The sequence below is a fragment of the Protobothrops mucrosquamatus genome, unplaced genomic scaffold (assembly GCF_001527695.2).
Source record: "Protobothrops mucrosquamatus isolate PMUCROS unplaced genomic scaffold, P.Mucros_1.0 scaffold2188, whole genome shotgun sequence".
NCBI lineage: Eukaryota > Metazoa > Chordata > Lepidosauria > Squamata > Viperidae > Protobothrops > Protobothrops mucrosquamatus.
Genome location: NW_015388281.1, coordinates 45126 through 62234, shown reverse-complemented (window position 1 = coordinate 62234; position 17109 = coordinate 45126). Strand labels below are relative to the sequence as shown.

At 41.0% G+C, this 17109-nt stretch overlaps 1 protein-coding gene across 1 annotated transcript in view; it reads left to right on the top strand.

The window, feature by feature from the left end:
- The window catches only part of DEPTOR (DEP domain containing MTOR interacting protein), a gene marked incomplete at its 3' end in the record, with an annotated part of 58551 nt that overhangs the window by 12648 nt on the left and 28794 nt on the right, over positions 1 to 17109 (top strand). Inside the window, exons 2-3 of the mRNA XM_015824298.1 lie at positions 12115 to 12293; positions 12476 to 12599. Coding sequence (XP_015679784.1) covers positions 12115 to 12293; positions 12476 to 12599 — 303 coding nt within the window. The remainder of the gene's footprint in view (positions 1 to 12114; positions 12294 to 12475; positions 12600 to 17109) is intronic.

The following is a 17109-nucleotide window of genomic DNA, read 5'->3' as shown; positions in this document are numbered from 1 at the left end:
ACGCCACCAGCATCCAGTTTTGGTCACCACGATGTAAAAAAGATGCTGAGACTCTAGAAAGAGTACAGAGAAGAGCAACAAAGATGATTAGGGGACTGGAGGCTAAAACATATAAGGAACGGTTGCTAGAATTGGGTATTTCTAGTTTAACAAAGAGAAGGACGAGGGGGGACATGATAGCAGTGTTCCAATATCTCAGGGGCTGCCACAAAGAAGAGGGAGTCAAGCTATTTTCCAAAGCGCCAGAAGGCAGGACAAGAAGCAACGGGTGGAAACTAACCAAAGAGAGAAGCAATCTAGAACTAAGGAGAAACTTCCTGACAGTTAGAACAATTAACCAGTGGAACAACCTGCCCCCAGAAGCAGTGAATGCGCCAACACTGGAAGTTTTTAAGAAGAAATTGGACAGCCATTTGTCCGAAATGGTATAGGATTTCCTGCCTGAGCAGGAGGTTGGACTAGATGACCTCCGAGGTACCTTCCAACTTTATCATTATTATTATTATTATCTCTCTGAAGCATGGTAGTCCTTCCATGGACAAAGATCCCCTCTCCCATTAGCAGTTAGTGGTCTCTAACAGGAGAGAAATTCCCTCCCCTTTTTTAATTAGTGATCTTTAAATGACCCAGCATTTACTATTGGAACGGAATGAATGGCTAGCAAAGTGCTTTGTGGTTCTGGGTTTCTGCCACCTTCTTTTGTACCTCACACGTGTTCTCCAGGGCAAAGTGATGGGAGAGGTTTATGTGTCTGATAGAAGAGGAGAGGAGTCTAGGAGAAGAGTCAAGGCCAGTGTCACGGATACAGGAAAAGAGAATCAGGATGCTCAGGATATTCCAGTGATGTTCTCCAGAACTTAAAAAGACAAGTTCTTCATCCCTACTGGGTTTTTAGTGGCTGACAGCTAAATATATCTGAGGCATCCCCACTTTGGGTTTGGACATAATGGCCAGAATGGGCCCCCTTCAGCTCTGTGGTTCTGCGAGTTTGTTTTTAAATTCAGCCATTTTGCTATCGTGATGTAGTGCTTCTAAAAATTGTCAATAAGCTCTGCTGCCGAAGCCACAATGTACTGAGACAAACTCCAAATTTAATTCCATTTTGATTAATACTCCTTAGCCTAGCCAGTTCTGCTGAGCAGCAACATGGGCAAATTACGTTCCTTTTAAAAAATTAATTGTAGATGTTTATTTTAGTCCATAATATAAATATGCTGTCAAGTGTGTGGGTGAGGTTTTTTTTTTTAATTTGAGAAGATCAATATGGTTGTTAAAGCTACATAAATGCTAAGGATAGAGGATTGAGCCAGCCTACTAAACTATCCTGAGATTGCCTGTTAAACATGCATGGGATTGCACAGTTAAGGCTTTAATGTTTTTGCTATGGAAACTTTGAACACTTTGCTCTGGTTTTTTTTTATAAAAAAGAGGAATGTGAATAGAAAGAGAAGGAAATGCTGAATTGTCAAAGACCCAACTATTTGAAAAACTGATCAATGCAGGTTTTTAAATTTAGAAACAATGTTGATCTCCCATGTCTAGAGGTATACTTTCAGTTAACTCTTATCTTCTCCACACCCCACAAATAATCTTTTAACAAAAATTGCCACCTGTTTTTGCTAAGGCTGCGAGAGTTGATAGCCAACTTGTACCGAAGATACCAGGCTGAGGTGATTACTTTTTTTTTTCTTTTTTCTTTGGTAAGGATTCTGTTCTAGATTTCACAGGCACCATTTAGACTTTGTTATCTAAAGGAGCCAGGGCTTTTTTTTCTCACAGAATGCCCAGAACGGAGTTCCGGCACCTTTTTTGGATGGAACCTTGTAGGGTAGGCAAGGCGGGTTGTATGACGTGTGAATTCCGGCACCTTTTTTTTTTTTTTTTTTAGAAAAAAGCACTGAAAAGAGCAATATATTTGGAAGGCACTTGCTATGCCCTTTTGTGGACAAACTCTATCCGTAGTCAAAAGAGTTAAAAGTTCTCAGCTAACAAGCCAGATGGGTAATTCGCTGATGTTTTTTTAAAAGATTCAGCTGTATACATTCCTTTGATCTTGCCAGTCATAATAAAAAAGGAGTGCACAAATAATTAAGTTTCTATATTGAAGATGGTAAATCATTTGCTAGGAAAGATGGCTGTTAGAAGCTGCTCCTTCTTGGCAAAAAAACTTATTATTCTGCCAGACTTGTAAATAGCAAGTCATAGGGGCAGTGATGGTGAACCTTGTGGGCTCGGCATGTCGGAAATTCAGAAAATGCCTATTTTGACTCTGCTGGCGTGTCTGTCTCTCTGGCACACACACACACCCAAATAAAAGAGAAAGAATTCTTTATCTCTCCCCGGCTCCCCATCTAGGCCACCCTGAAGAGAGGCATTTGGTTCTAGTGTCAAGGCTGGATCTTAAGTATAGAAGTCAAGGCATGACCCCTGCCACTCCAAAAAGTCACTTTGCACCATTCCCCAAGGTGTGCAAGCCTTGGGGAATGGCACGATTGCTCTGTGGCTCCTCAGGATCTGCCATGCCCCGATGATGATGATGATGATGATGATGATGATGATGATGATGATGATGATGATGATGATGATGATGATGATGGAAGGGACCTTGGAGGTCATCTTGTCCAACCTCCTGCTCAGGCAGGAAACCCTGTACCATTTCAGACAAATGGTTGTCCAGTCTCTTCTTAAAAACTTCCAGTGTTGGAGCATTCACAGCTTTTGGAGGAAGGTTGTTCCACTGATTAATTGTTCTGTCAGGAAGTTTCTCCTCAGTTCTAGGTTGCTTCTCTCCTTGATTAGTTTCCATCCATTGCTTCTTGTCCTGCCTTCAGGTGCTTTGGAGAATAGCTTGACTCCCTCTTCTTTGTGGCAACCCCTGAGATATTGGAAGCACCTCAAGGCAGGACGAGAACCAATGGATGGAAACTAATCAAACTAATCAACTATCTTCAAGCGATGTTCTGTTTCTGGCCCCTGAGGCCTACAGAAGCCTTCTCTGGGCCACACAAGGCCTTTGTTCTTGAAGCGGCTTCCGAGAATGCTCCAAAAACAGTGCAAAAGCATGCCTCATTCTTGCATGATTTTCCTAGGTCCCCATTCTTGCTCAGCCTCTGAAAACCACATGAAAATAGGGCATGGTTTTGAGAATAGTTGTTGGGTGTGTTGGTAAACGCTTGGCAAGACACCTGAAACATCATGGTGTATCAGATTTGATACACATTATCATTGGTTCTCTATCACTGTCATGGGGTCTTGGTGATGTTGAAAACCAGGTTCCATGCAATAATTTTATCACCCATTTTGAAACAGGCTTGCCTTTATTTGCAAAATATGATATTGTGGCCCAAAATATGCATTTTGGGGGTTACTGGCTGAGGTTTGGAGTTTGTTTGCCATTAATGCAGGTCTTTTTAAAAGATCCATATTATATGTAATTAAATGTGTAACTTTAGAAGTATTGGATGCATTTCAGTTAAATTAACCTTTACCAGACACACCCACACACCCCTTTTATCTACAATAACATTTTTATAGCTGGCACCTGTGTATAGTATATACATGACTTTCTTTTATTGAACCCAGTTTTGTTTATATTTTCTGGTGTGTGTGTGTGGGAGGAGGAGGTCTTATCATTTCTTCCTATTTTGAAGATAATTTTCCAAGGGCTGAGATGTAAATAGAAAAAAGAGCAAGAAACTGGAAAGTCTTACCCATTAATTTCAGGAAGCTGCTATAAAACAACTAGGCTGCATTAACAGAGGGATAGAATCAAGATCATGTGAAGTGTTAATACCACTTTACAATGCCTTGGTAAGGCCACACTTGGAATACTGCATCCAGTTTTGGTCACTGTGATGTAAAAAAGATGTTGAGACTCTAGAAAGAGTACAGAGAAGAGCAACAAAGATGATTAGGGGACTGGAGGCTAAAGCATATAAGGAACGGCTGCTGGAATTGGGTATGTCTAGTTTAATGAANTTGAGACTCTAGAAAGAGTACAGAGAAGAGCAACAAAGATGATTAGGGGACTGGAGGCTAAAGCATATAAGGAACGGTTGCTGGAATTGGGTATGTCTAGTTTAACGAAGAGAAGGACGAGGGGGGACATGATAGCAGTGTTCCAATATCTCAGGGGCTGCCACAAAGAAGAGGGTGTCAAGCTATTTTCCAAGGCGCCCGAAGGCAGGACAAGAAGCAACGGGTGGAAATTAAGCAAGGAGAGAAGCAACCTAGAACTAAGGAGAAACTTCCTGACAGTTAGAACAATTAACCAGTGGAACAACCTGCCTCCAGAAGCGGTGAATGCTCCAACACTGGAGGTTTTTAAGAAGAGACTGGACAGCCATTTGTCCGAAATGGTATAGGATTTCCTGCCTGAGCAGGGGGTTGGACTACATGACCTCCAAGGTCCCTTCCAACTTTATTATTATTATTATTATTATTATTATTATTATTATTATTATTATTATTATTATTATTATTATTATTATTATTATCTAATTGCAAGCAAGAAAACTTGTGTCTGAAGCTACTTTCTTCAAGAAGTGTTAAGGAAGTCCTACATCAGGCTACCAAATCTATTTACTTTGCAACATGTTGAACTGTATATGGCACGGGTGTCAAACTCGCCACGTCACGTGACGTATCGTGACGTATCGCGATTCTTTTCGCATTGCTGTCAATGGGGTAGGCGCAGCTTCGGAATGATGAAACCGGCCCGCGAGCTGGCAGTTTGACAACCCCTGGTATATGGCAACATCAAACTTCATGGAACAGAATGGGCAAAAATTAATTTACTGGATCTACTGTATTGTTTTAGTAGAACCTTGAGGTCTGCCAACTGCATGCAAGATTCTGGGTTCTCCAAGAAGGGGACATTTTAATTTTGGGGCACGTGGAACTCCAGTAGAATTTAATTTCAGTAGTTTTATTAGAAGTTGTACGCAAATCGTGTCTCTTGCAAATTTGTTCTGGTTTTTTTTCCGTTTACTCAGCAGAAAAGTGAGAGGAGGATGGTTGTGGTTGCTTTGCTTAAATTACAGTACTGGAAGAGTGTTATTGTTCCACTGCAAATCAGATACGAACATTTTAAGCTCATTTGTCTTTTGACAATCATTATCCTGTGGCTTGATTTTTACATGTTGGAATAGAAGATTAATAGGACAGAAAGCTGGGAATCACCCTGCTTCTCATAGAAGTCCTCTGACTAGATCAGCGGTTCCCAACCTTTCCCGCTCTGTGGACTGGTGGTGGTGGTGGGGAGAGGGGTCTGCAAACCAGAGGTTGGAGAACCCTACTCTAGATCTTCATAGTCCTGCCCTATCTCCTCCTTTGGAATAGCAGCTTGGTAGTCTCCAGTAGTCTCCCTTTGAATTATGGTGCTGGAGAAGACTCCTGCGAGTCCCCTGGACTGCAAGGTGTTCAAACCGGTCAGTCCTAGAAGAGATCAACCCTGACTGCTCTTTAGAAGGCCAGATCCTGAAGTTGAAACTCAAGTACTTTGGCCACCTAATGAGAAGGAAGGACTCACTGGAGAAGAGCCTAATGCTGGGAAAGATTGAGGGCAATAGAAGAAGGGGACGACAGAGAATGAGGTGGCTGGATGGAGTCACTGAAGCAGTAGGCGTGAGCTTAAATGGGCTCCAGAAGATGGCAGAGGACAGGAAGGCCTGGAGGAACGTTGTCCATGGGGTCGCGATGCGTCGGACACAACTTCACAACTGACAACAACAAGTCTCCAGCACCATCTTGTCTTCCAGAGTGCTGTTCATCTAGCCTTTTCCGCCTGATTCCAGCTTGTGAGAGAAAGAGAGGGCTCTCACCATCTGCTCTAGGACAGGATTGCTGGATCCCGTTACTGGGAATAAATAATCAGAGCAAGAAGGCAGAGAATATCATCAGGCAAATGTTAGTAACAATTGAGCACGAGAAATAGAAGACAAGATTTCCATTGCAGCAGACAACGCAGGAAAAGAGGCTACCGGATTTGAACTAGGAGGAGATGTAAATTCATCCTCAAACAGCCCAATATGTATGACAACTGTCAAGTTTCTCTAATGGCTTCATTCCTGAAATACAATAAAGGTTTAATTCTTAGCCGGGTTCTTCAAGCCCCAGGGGAATTTCACTCTAGATCAGGTTTACCTTGGGAAGCCTTCCACAGAGAGCTTCTAAATTCAGCAGGCATAGTATGTCCTTTGGATATCAGTTACTTTCTAAAGAAGAGGGCCTGTGAAGTTATTAAGACCAGAGCTTAAAATTACGGACAGAAACCACTGGTAATAAGAAGTTGTAACTGTAAAAATACTCTCATATGTCCAAGCTTTTTGTTCCAGCTTGGAAAATAATAAATCAATATTACCTTGCTTAGATCAAACCAAAGTCCACAAGCTTTCCATCTCTGGCCAACTGCTCCTTGTTAGCTGTAACCTTTGGTATATTATTCTGCAATGTAAAACCTGAGTAATAAGCATAACTTTTTAGAAGAAAATAACGTTTAGAAATTAATAACTACCATTATTAATGGCTAAAGTTCTAACTACTTAACTACAGGTTCTAACTACATAGTTAATGGCTAAGTTAATGAAGGTGGTCTTTGACTTGTGACCCTAGAATTGAGCCCAACATTTCCATTGCTAAATGCGATAGTCGTTAAGTGAATTTTGCCCCATTTTACAACCTTTCTTGTCATAGTTGTTAAGTCAGAGAACCAAAACGGAGAGGATTGTTTGCTTGAGGGCATGGAGTTTATGGAGAGACATGCTTCTCAATTTTATGTTACACCAATTATACTATTATACTGATAGCATCAGTCAGTGAGATGACATGAGAGATAAATGATGTGTTTCCAAATGTGGGTCTTTTTATGATTTGGCCTCTCCATCAATCTTAAGCTTGTTCTTTCATGGTCATTGACACGATGCTGCCACCAACAGGTTGTAGTGTGGTCCCATCTCCATTAGTCCTTGGTAAAGGCAAAAGGATATACTGTGTTTCCCCAAAAATAAGACCGGGTCTTAATTTTTTTTTGCCTCCAAAAGAGGCACCAGGTCTTATTTTTTGGGTGGTGAATCACTGCAGCTGTTAAGTTAGTAACATGGTTGTTACCGTAAGTGAATCTGGCTTTCCTATTAATTTGCTGGTCAGAAGGTCAGAAAAGTTGATCACATGACCCCAGGACAGTCATAAATACGAGCCAGTTGCCAAACATCCAGATTTTGATCATGTGACCATGGGATGTTGCAATGGTTGCAAGAGTGAAAATGATCATAAGACATTTTTTACAGTGCCGTTGTACCTTTGAGTGGTCAGTAAATAAATGGTTGTAGGTTGAGAGCTACTTGTACCGGTAATTGGTGCGTATTTCAGATAGACCAGTGATGGCGAACCTTTTAGAGACTGAGTGCCCAAACTGCAACCCAAAACTCACGTATGTATCATCGGGTGCCAGGTGGGCGTGGCCCATTGGGTGGGTGTGGTCCATTGGGTGGGCGTGGCTGCGGTGGTAACGGCAGACTGGGTGGGACTAAAAAGTTCAATCAATCAATTCCAACTTTGCGAGATCTTTTTTTTCCCCGCGAGAAGTTGAAATTGATTGATTGATTGAACCTTTTTTTTTTTTTGCACACGGCAACGGAGGCCTAAAGCAAAAAGCTTTTATAAAACCCAACTGAAGGCCTAGGACTGGGATGACAGCATGCGTGCCCACAGAGAGGGCTCTGAATTCCGCCTCTGGCACACGTGCCATAGGTTCACCACCACTGAGATAGACTGTCATTCCAAGAAGAGGAGCAGCAAAATTTTCATTTAAAGACAAATTAAAAGTAAAATGTAATTCAGATGTATATTCTAATATATACATATTCAGTGGTCATGGATTTTAATTATTACTTTTGCCCTATTAACAATTTCAACTTATACATCATTTTTATCACTCCCTGGGATCTGCAAGCAACATTTTAAAAGTCCATATACAGTATTCTTCCATTGTAGTCTGTTTAATGATTCCTGTTGTCAAGTAAGGTTGGAAAGCTGCCCATCTAGAAGTATGGAGAGCTGTTCTCCTTCAAGATGGACAACACTTGGCTGGTCTGATACACAGTGTGACTCAGTGTAAGGCGTACGTACTTTACTGTCTGTTGAAAGCAAATGTTTTTGAAAAGCAGTTCAATCTATTTAGAAGAAATTTACTCCCCCCCCCCCGTCTTTTTTGCAGTAAATCATTAAATTGATGATATCTGGATTTCAGATCCAAATCGACAGTAGATATCTGGATCAGTCAAATTGGATGGGGGAAAGAATAAGGTGATAGTTACTTGATAGAAAGACAATTGGAAAGCAAAACTATACGTTTTCTTCTTTTTTGATTCCTTTCCTTTTTCTTACTTTCTTTTTTGTTTTGTTTCAATACAGTTAGTTACGGTACTGAAAAACACACACACACATACACACACATACTGTGTATATTTTGAAAAGGTTTAAAAAACACAAACTAGAATAAGCTCTAGAGTCTAGACAAAGAATAAAATGCAATGAAAAACACCAATCTAGTTGGATGAAGTTTTCTCCCAGTCCAAGTTTAACCTGAGCTCTCTCTGATCAAATAAGAAGGAAGTTCATTTTCCTCCAAAGATTACCATTTCAATCAACAAATAATATGTAATATTATGAAGAATGTGTAATATGCCAACTTGATTGGGTTTTGAGTTTTTTTGCAATAAAGAAGCATTTAAAAATAAAGTCAGTGGGAGGAGACTTGGCCAACATCAACAGAGATCTTTGCTAACATGTTGGTGCCCACGAGCACCAGGTAAATATATCTCTGGTTGTTGCAATTTACTAAGCTGATTTAACTGATGTAACCATGCTGTAGCCGTTTCTGGTTTTCCCATGTACCCCTTTGATTACTTTTTCCTTATGTAAAATGTAGCGCTATTATGATTGAGGCTCAGTTGACTTGGATCTAATCCTTGAAAATGTTCGATGGTTTCCACAAGAGAAAATTTAAGCCACTTAGAGACCTGTCAGATTTTTCTTAAAGTAATTTTCCCTGCGCAGCTTTCATAAATATATGTCATAAGTAAGAAATCCTGGAAAGATACCGTATATAAGTTCTCAGATTTCTGTCAAGTGGTACATTCCACTTAGATTTACTACTATACTGAAATGTCTGAAACTGTTCCTGTTGATTATTTCCATTCCTGAGTCTGAAATACTTACTCATTTTTGTAAACTCTATGCATTGAAAACCTTTGCTTTTAACTCTGGATATAGCTATTAAAGTCCTTTGGTGGCAGGATATTGCAAATAATGTTGTAATTCCAGTCTTGTTAGCACTTCCATGAGAGAATTATTCTTGGCTATAGCTGACGTGCAAACCTATTATTAATAAACATATTGGAACATGTTTATTCATTTCCGTGCATGGCGGTGAAAAAGTACTTTTGTTAACTCCTCATGTTTTTATTGCCTGTTGGGCCAAGAACCAATCCCACCATCTGCTAGACTTACAAATGCCTGATAGTTCTTGATTGTAGTTATACTACTGAGTTAATTTTCATCTCTTCAGACTGCTCTAGAACTGTAATTCTAGGAAGTGAACAAGAGATTTTTAGCAGAGAGTTCTCAGCCACTAATTAAACTAAATTTCCCAAGATCCTATTTGGGAAACATTAAAAATTAATCTGCAAATATTTTTGCTTTCTATACTCATAAATCAAAGTCTTATTTGCAAAAAAAAGAGATAGCAATGGAAAACATGCCTGGAATTTCCCTGTGAAATCACACATCTCCTTTCCCTGATTTTGTGGGACTTCAACTTGAATGACTTTGATGCAATGGACAAAATCTGTTTTTACAACTTTATGCTTCTGCATGTATTGAGAATATGCATATGAAAGTCTTATTCAGTGGCAGCCACTCTGCTTTAACACAGGGCTTTTCAACCAGTGGTACGGGTACCACCTGTGGTACATTGGCACCTGGCAGGTGGGACGCGACCATCCTAGAAAAGTGGTAGCAGGGGAGGGGAATGAGCTGAACCAGTGGCAGCACCTCACAAGCCTGAGCGAGAGATGGCTGGAGCTGCAGGGTTGTCAGGGCTCAGCGGAAGCGCCAGGATCAGCGCCAGGCTCCAGCTGGAGCTCAGCGCCAGGCTCCAGCTGGAGCTCAGTGCTGATCCTGGCACTTCTGCTGAGCCCAGAAGAAGCGCCGATCAGCTGGAATGTTGCAGCATCTCCAGGGTCTTGTGATTTACATTCAGATGCTTGGCAACTGATTCATATTTATGACGGTCACAGTGTCCCAGGGTCATGTGAAGTGACCAAAACCTGCTGCAACCACCCAGCAGATGGGGGGGGAATAAAAACCAAACACCCCCCCACCCCAGCCCCGCTGCCAATCCTCAACAGAAATGCTCACAACAATTAAAACCTCGGACAGGAGGAAGAGCACCGGCAGGTGGGCAGGCAGGTGTCTTGCTTGGCTGTGCCTTGGGGGGCACTTTTTTCAGTGCCATTGTAACTTCAAACAGTCACTAAGCGAACTGTTGTAAGTCAAGGACTACCTGTACTTTATCACTTTTTTCCTTTTTTTTTGTCATCAAGTTTTTGACACTTTGCTAGGCAACTGGTGGTACTCGGATATTGCCATATCCTAAAAGTGGTACAATGGGTGAAAAGGTTGAAAAGCCCTGCTTTAACACCACTTCTATTAGTCCATTAAAGCAGGGGTCCCCAACCCCCGGTCCATGGACTGGCACCGGTCTGGGCATGCCAGCAAGTGGGCTGCACAAAGAAGCAAAGCTTCATCCTCGGAATGCAGGCAGTATTCAAAACCACACCCCCTCTGGTCCATGGAAAAATCTTTCTCCATGCATGGTACTGGTCCCTGATGCCCAAAAGGTTGGGGACCTCTGCATTAAAGCAATGGTTTACTGATTTTGTTCTTTCAAAATGAAGATGAGAATGTCTACTCTACAAAGAAAGATGCTAAGACTGATACGGCACGTATAGGCATCAAAATCCTCTGAATGCTTCTCTATAGGTTACCTACCCAAGTTTTTTCACAAATGAATACTTTTAATAAAAAAAGCACCCTCTATCCTTTTCAAAAGCATTTCCCCACCTCTCTGACAAGATTTCAGAAGTGGTTTTCAATTACCCTATTCCAAGGGCTGACAGCGAGTGACTGGCATAAGGTCACCTAGCGGGCTTCATGCCAACTTGGTTTCACGGTTTCTAGTCTACTTAACCACTATAACCAAACTGGCTCTTTAAAAAGCATTCAATCAGGTGGCTGCTGCCCAGTATTTTCTTTGAAGATTTTATTTATTTGTTAGATTTATATCCTGCCTTCAAGGCACCACAGATATAGTTTCTTCCTTCTATTTTCCTCCAAACAACAACCTCATGAGGTGGATTTGGGTGAGAGAGAGTAGCTGGCTTAAAGTTATCCAGCTAGCTTTCATGCTCAAGGGAAAACTGGAATGCTTCCCAGTTTTTAATGTAGCACCTTAATCGCTCTAATTTTCCAGAGAAGAGGGTACAGGTAAGTTTTATCTTCATGGTGGGGTTCCCCTAGGGCTAGAATGTGCAGTGTAGCACAACTTACCACTTTAGTTTGTGTGAAATGCATATTTTTGACTTGCCATTACAGTAGCCATGTTGTAACTAGATAAAGCAGATATTTTTGATGTTCCCCATAATAACGTCTTAAAGTTCTAGAGGTGCCTATCAATCCTAAAGTGTTGGGGAATCATGGACTAAAATTGGACCACTATATTTGTTACTTTGGGATCCGCTAGCTCTTTTATTTCTGATTTAATTAATGAGAGGAAGTATGAAGATCCAAGGTTCATCCTGATGTCCTTCATAGGTTGAATGATATTAGCTTCAGAAGCAGGAACTCCTTTTTGGCCATTGGTATCTCCTTCAGGATGAATGTATGATGGGGAAAAATGAGAAATTGACATATTTGACAATCTGCATGCAAATCCCAAAATACAATGGTGCACTCATCCTTTTTCAGTTTGCAGTGTATAGACAAATTCCGGTTTTCAAGGTAAACACAAATCAACAAAAGTTGATTTTCAGTGTGATATCAATTGTTTCACAGGCTCAGGCTGCATGAAGAAAAAATTATTAAGGACCGAAGACACCACCTGAAGACTTACCCGAACTGTTTTGTTGCCAAAGAATTGATTGACTGGCTGATTGATCACAAAGAGGCCTTTGACAGGGAGACAGCAATTAAACTTGTGCAGAAGCTACTGGATCGTAGCATTATCCATCATGGTAAGTGAAAAGAATCAAGGTTCTCAAGCTCTTACCCAGAAATGCTAGTTAGGGGTTCTGAAAGAGCTCAGGATACGTTGAGGAGATGAGTGCTGTGGTTTGGAAATGTAACATGAAACCACAAAACGTAAATAAAAATATCTGGAGTGCTTCATCCTGATTTCCTGTGTTTTATGTTTCAGTTTGTGATGAGCATAAGGAATTCAAGGATCTCAAACTTTTCTACCGCTTTAGGAAAGACGATGGGACATTCCCACTTGACAACGAAGTGAAGGCTTTCATGAGAGGACAGAGAATATACGAAAAGTACGTTCCACACACAGTAGGTTAAAAGGATATCTAGTCTTTCCCGCCCTTGTCCTTTGTTTCTGATGTTCTGTTATGGTGTTGTGACATATCTAGGCAAAAGATTGTGGGCCCTTTCAGAAAGGAAATCATTGGGACCAATACTTGCAGAAACACAGCCAATGTAAAGGAAATAAACATCAGAGTAACAGAGTTGGAAGGTACCTTGGAGATCTTCTAGTCTGACCCCATTACAAATGCTTGTAAATTGCTCAGTAGCCAGGGAATGCAGACTAAGAGTTACTTGTTGAGATGTGCAGCTGTAGAAATCAACTCAAATCAATCAATAAAAATAAGTTGTGGAGGTAGTGAAATCAAGTCTGATCACTAGTGGGAATGAAATATAGTGGAACATAGGTCTAGTTATACTTGCTTCTTGTTTTCCATCAGTGTTGGTCAACGGGTTTGTTCAGTGACTTCATTTCCTGGAGCCTCTCAGAGAATGAAGGCATCTCCTTGGATTGGTGGACAAGAAGATAAAGTTAATTTTATGTAGCAGCTGCTTCCGTTATCCAGAGGTTAAACAGATATCTACAAAATTGTTCTCCAGAATATTGGGAAATGCCCCAGATATACCCTGGAAACTCTCTGGATCCATCAGGGGTCTGGGGCAGGCCACCTTAAATTGGCCCACCTTTCCTACAGCAGCTAGTAGTTCAGTTAATCCCATGATCACGAGGAAGCAATCTGTCCATCTTGAAAACCCTAAGTGGATTCAAACCTGCATGCTAGAACATTGCTGTCCTGTGTGAATTCACCTGCTCTTAAGATCAGATGTTGTTTCTTTTGTACTGTTACCTTCAGAGCCATGGTTAGCGTGAGCATACAAAAGTGCTTTCTCACTGGCAACACCTTATATATGGATCTTCTCTCCAAAGAAATTAAGGCGTATTCTCCTTCAGTTATTTTCTACTGCCAAGTTCAGGCATTTCTCTAACACTCAAAACTGCTTACGAAATAATCTTAACACATCAATGTAGAAAAGATCCAATCTCAAAAAGCTTGGCAGACTAATAGAACAACAGTTGGAAGGGACTTGGAGGTCTTCTAGTCCAGACCCCTGCTCAAGCAGAAGATCCTATACTGGTGGTTCTCAACCTGTGGTCCACAATCCCATGGTGGTCCGTGATGTCACAGGGGGTCCACGAAGGCTTGAAAAATGAATTACGTCTTGGTGGTCCGTGGCCAGTGTCCGTGGCCACAAAAGATATTTAAAGGGGGTCCATGGTGAAGAAAAGGTTGAGAACCACTGCCCTATACTATTTCAGACAAATGGTTCTCCAATCTCTTCTTAAAAATCTCTAGTGATGGAATACCAGTTGAAGCTCTGCCCGTGACATTAGACCTGGGGAAAGTGAGAATAGAGAGGAATAACAGAAGAAGTCTTCTTTTGAAACCAGAAAGTGTGTGTGTGGGGGGGAGGAAAGCAATCAATTTAGACTAATACTAACACTGACCTTAACTTTCAGATTGATTGCAAAGTAGCAGAGTGAGGAACAGAGCTAACTTTATTACCAAACATCCCAGATTGAATTTCTCAAGGTATTCTGCAGAGTTCTGGAGGGGAGAGTAGAGCAGCTGAGCCGGGCATAGCCATCCAATGTCATGTGTCCTTATCCGTTGATTTTAGAGGGGGAATCCCAGTATAATGCAATGATTTATGGGTTGGCTGAGACAACTACAAAACAGAGGAGATGTTTTGTGATGTTGGTGGGGGTTTGTTCTCCGAGCTTGTTGTTTAGTTTCCGAATGTTTTGTCACCAGGCTAGGTAACATCAGCGGAATTTTGGTTGAAGTGTCTTGTTTCCGTTCTCTTCAGCTTTTATAGTTCTTATATGGTCAGTGGGTCACATGATCAACTGGATTACCTCACCATCAGATGACCTGGACATGTCATGAGCAGTTGGTCACGCAACCCACTGACCACATGAGATGTACAAAAGCAGAAGAGAACTGAAACAAAACACTTCAACTGAAATTCTGCTGATGATGTTACCTAGCCTGGTGACGAAACGTTCGGAAACTAAACCACAAGCTCGGAGAACAAACCACCACCAACGTCACAAAACATCTCCTCTGTTTTGTAGTTGTCTCAGCCATCCCACAAATCATATTCATAAACGAAACGTTCGGAAACTAAACCACAAGCTCAGAGAACAAACCATCACCATCATCTATCACCCGAGCTACCAATATTTTCCACTATATTTCTTATGTTTTGTGAAGTTTACATGTTTTTTTTTCATTCTTTTTAGCTTATCGGCATGTTTTATTATTTTATAGTTTGTATATAAAGTCACTCTGAGTTGCTGGTTTGGTACAGGAAAAACAGGGTTAAGTGCCATCTTTAATGTTTTAAAGAATTAATATACACATTACTCATTTAACTGCATGATTTTCATCCTGTTCCAGCTCTTTGGGTTTTTTTCCCCAAGAGAAATGTTATGCTAAAAACTAGCAAAGGTTATGGAAGATAAATCCACAGTGTATCATCAAGATTCAGAACAGAAGGTTGCATGGGAAATATTGAATGTCATGCTAGATTGTTTGGGTCAAATAACAATGGAAGTAAATCATACTCTCTGTTCACAATAACAGGCATGTTATTTTTGCTCAAGCTTTGCAGCTTGCTCGGAACATGGTGTTGACATTTACTAGGAGTTGACATTTACTAGATCTGGGTAGTACAAAAGGTGAACCATTGTGTAATTGGACAAATTAAATAGGAGGCTTTGGGACAATGCTCCCGATCTGAATAAGCAAAGGTCGCTATTTATGGGGCACCTTACAGAAAAAAAAGGTTGCATTTTGATTATCTGTTGTAGATAACGGTACAGTATTATCATGTCAAAATTAAAGTCAAAATTAAGAAAAAAAGGAGACGGAAGCTCTAGAGATTGTAGATGGTGACAGATGAGGAGTTGCTTTTAATGTCTTCCAAAAATTATTTGGGAATTGAAGTGTTGCTGTTTTTGTTTAAATGTGGATAAGAGCATGTGGGAGGTGCCATTAAAGATGAAGTACCAGGAGCCCGTAAAGGCTGTTGTCAGTGATTGGTGAACATCATCCTTTTATGATGCCTAAACAAGGTTTCTCTTACTTTCCTTTCCTTGCCCAATTATTTATATCCCACCCTTATTATTTTTACAAATAACTCAAGGCGGCAAACACACCTTCCTCCTATTTTCCCCAAAACAATAACCTTGTGAGGTGACTTGGACTGAGAGAGAGTGATTGGCCCAAGGTCATCCAGCTGGCTTTCATGGGTAGGGCAGGACTTGAACTCACCACCTCTTGCTTTCTGAACTGATGCCTTAACCACTAGTTCAAACTGGCTCTCTGTTAGCCCTACAAGGTAGTCCAGGTAGTCAAGAAACACAATCAGAATTTCTAGCTCTATTTTTATTGTAAGATTACATTCATTGAATCTTGCAAGACTGAAAGCAGTTCTCCCCTCACTTTCTTTTACTCTTTGAAAAACTAGGGAGGATCCCTTCTGAAACACTCCCACACAACTCTCCTCTTTTCTGGACTGAGATACCTTTTACAGCAGGGGTTCTCAACCTTGCTCACTTTAAGACTTGTGGACTTCAACTCCCAGAATTCCTCAGCCAGCTTTGCTGGCTGAGGAATTCTGGGAGTTGAAATCCACAAGTCTTAAAGTGGCCAAGGTTGAGGACCCCTGTTTTACAGGTAGTTCTCAACTTACGACCACAAGGGAGCTTGCACATTACAGTCGTAAGTCATGATGGTTGTAAAGCAGGTCAACACATGACCAACCCAATTTTTTTTTTGAAGCATTCATTAAGTGAATCACTATGGCAATTAAGTGAATCTGTGGCTGTTGTCATTGTTCTCTGTGGGATGTTTTTTGCCCAAAATGAAATGCTGGTTTTTGGCAAAAACATCATACAGCGCTTTTTCCCCCCCAAAAAAATTGGGGTCACTTGACCACCAGGGGAGGAAACGCTGTAAATGCAAGCCGGTTGCTGAGCATCCAAAATGTGGTCACATGAACAGGAGGGCAGCAGCCATTGGAATTCTGGAACTGGGTTGTAAGTACCTTTTGGAGGGTCCACAGGACTGAAATCAGTTGCTAAGCAACTGGTCGTAAGTCAAGGACCATTTTTACAAGCCAGTTCTCCAGTCTGTGGCTCTTCCTCCTGATTCCCGAGATCATTTCCACATACCATTACATTGTACCTCTCAATCCATTTTTTTTTCTTCTCCCTTTTTTATTGCAACTGGAAGGAGGAAAGGGAATGTCCATATGTGTGTGTATACTGGTAAATGTCAATGTGAGAAAGGGAGAATCATTGGTGTATTTTATAAATTAAGGCTGAACTTTTTAAGCGATACATTTGAACAAGTAACACAATAAATAAACAGTAAAAAAATCAAGCAGGCAGCCATATTCTGTACCAGTTGCAGCTTCCACAGAGAGCCTCACAAAATGCAAATTGCAGTAGTT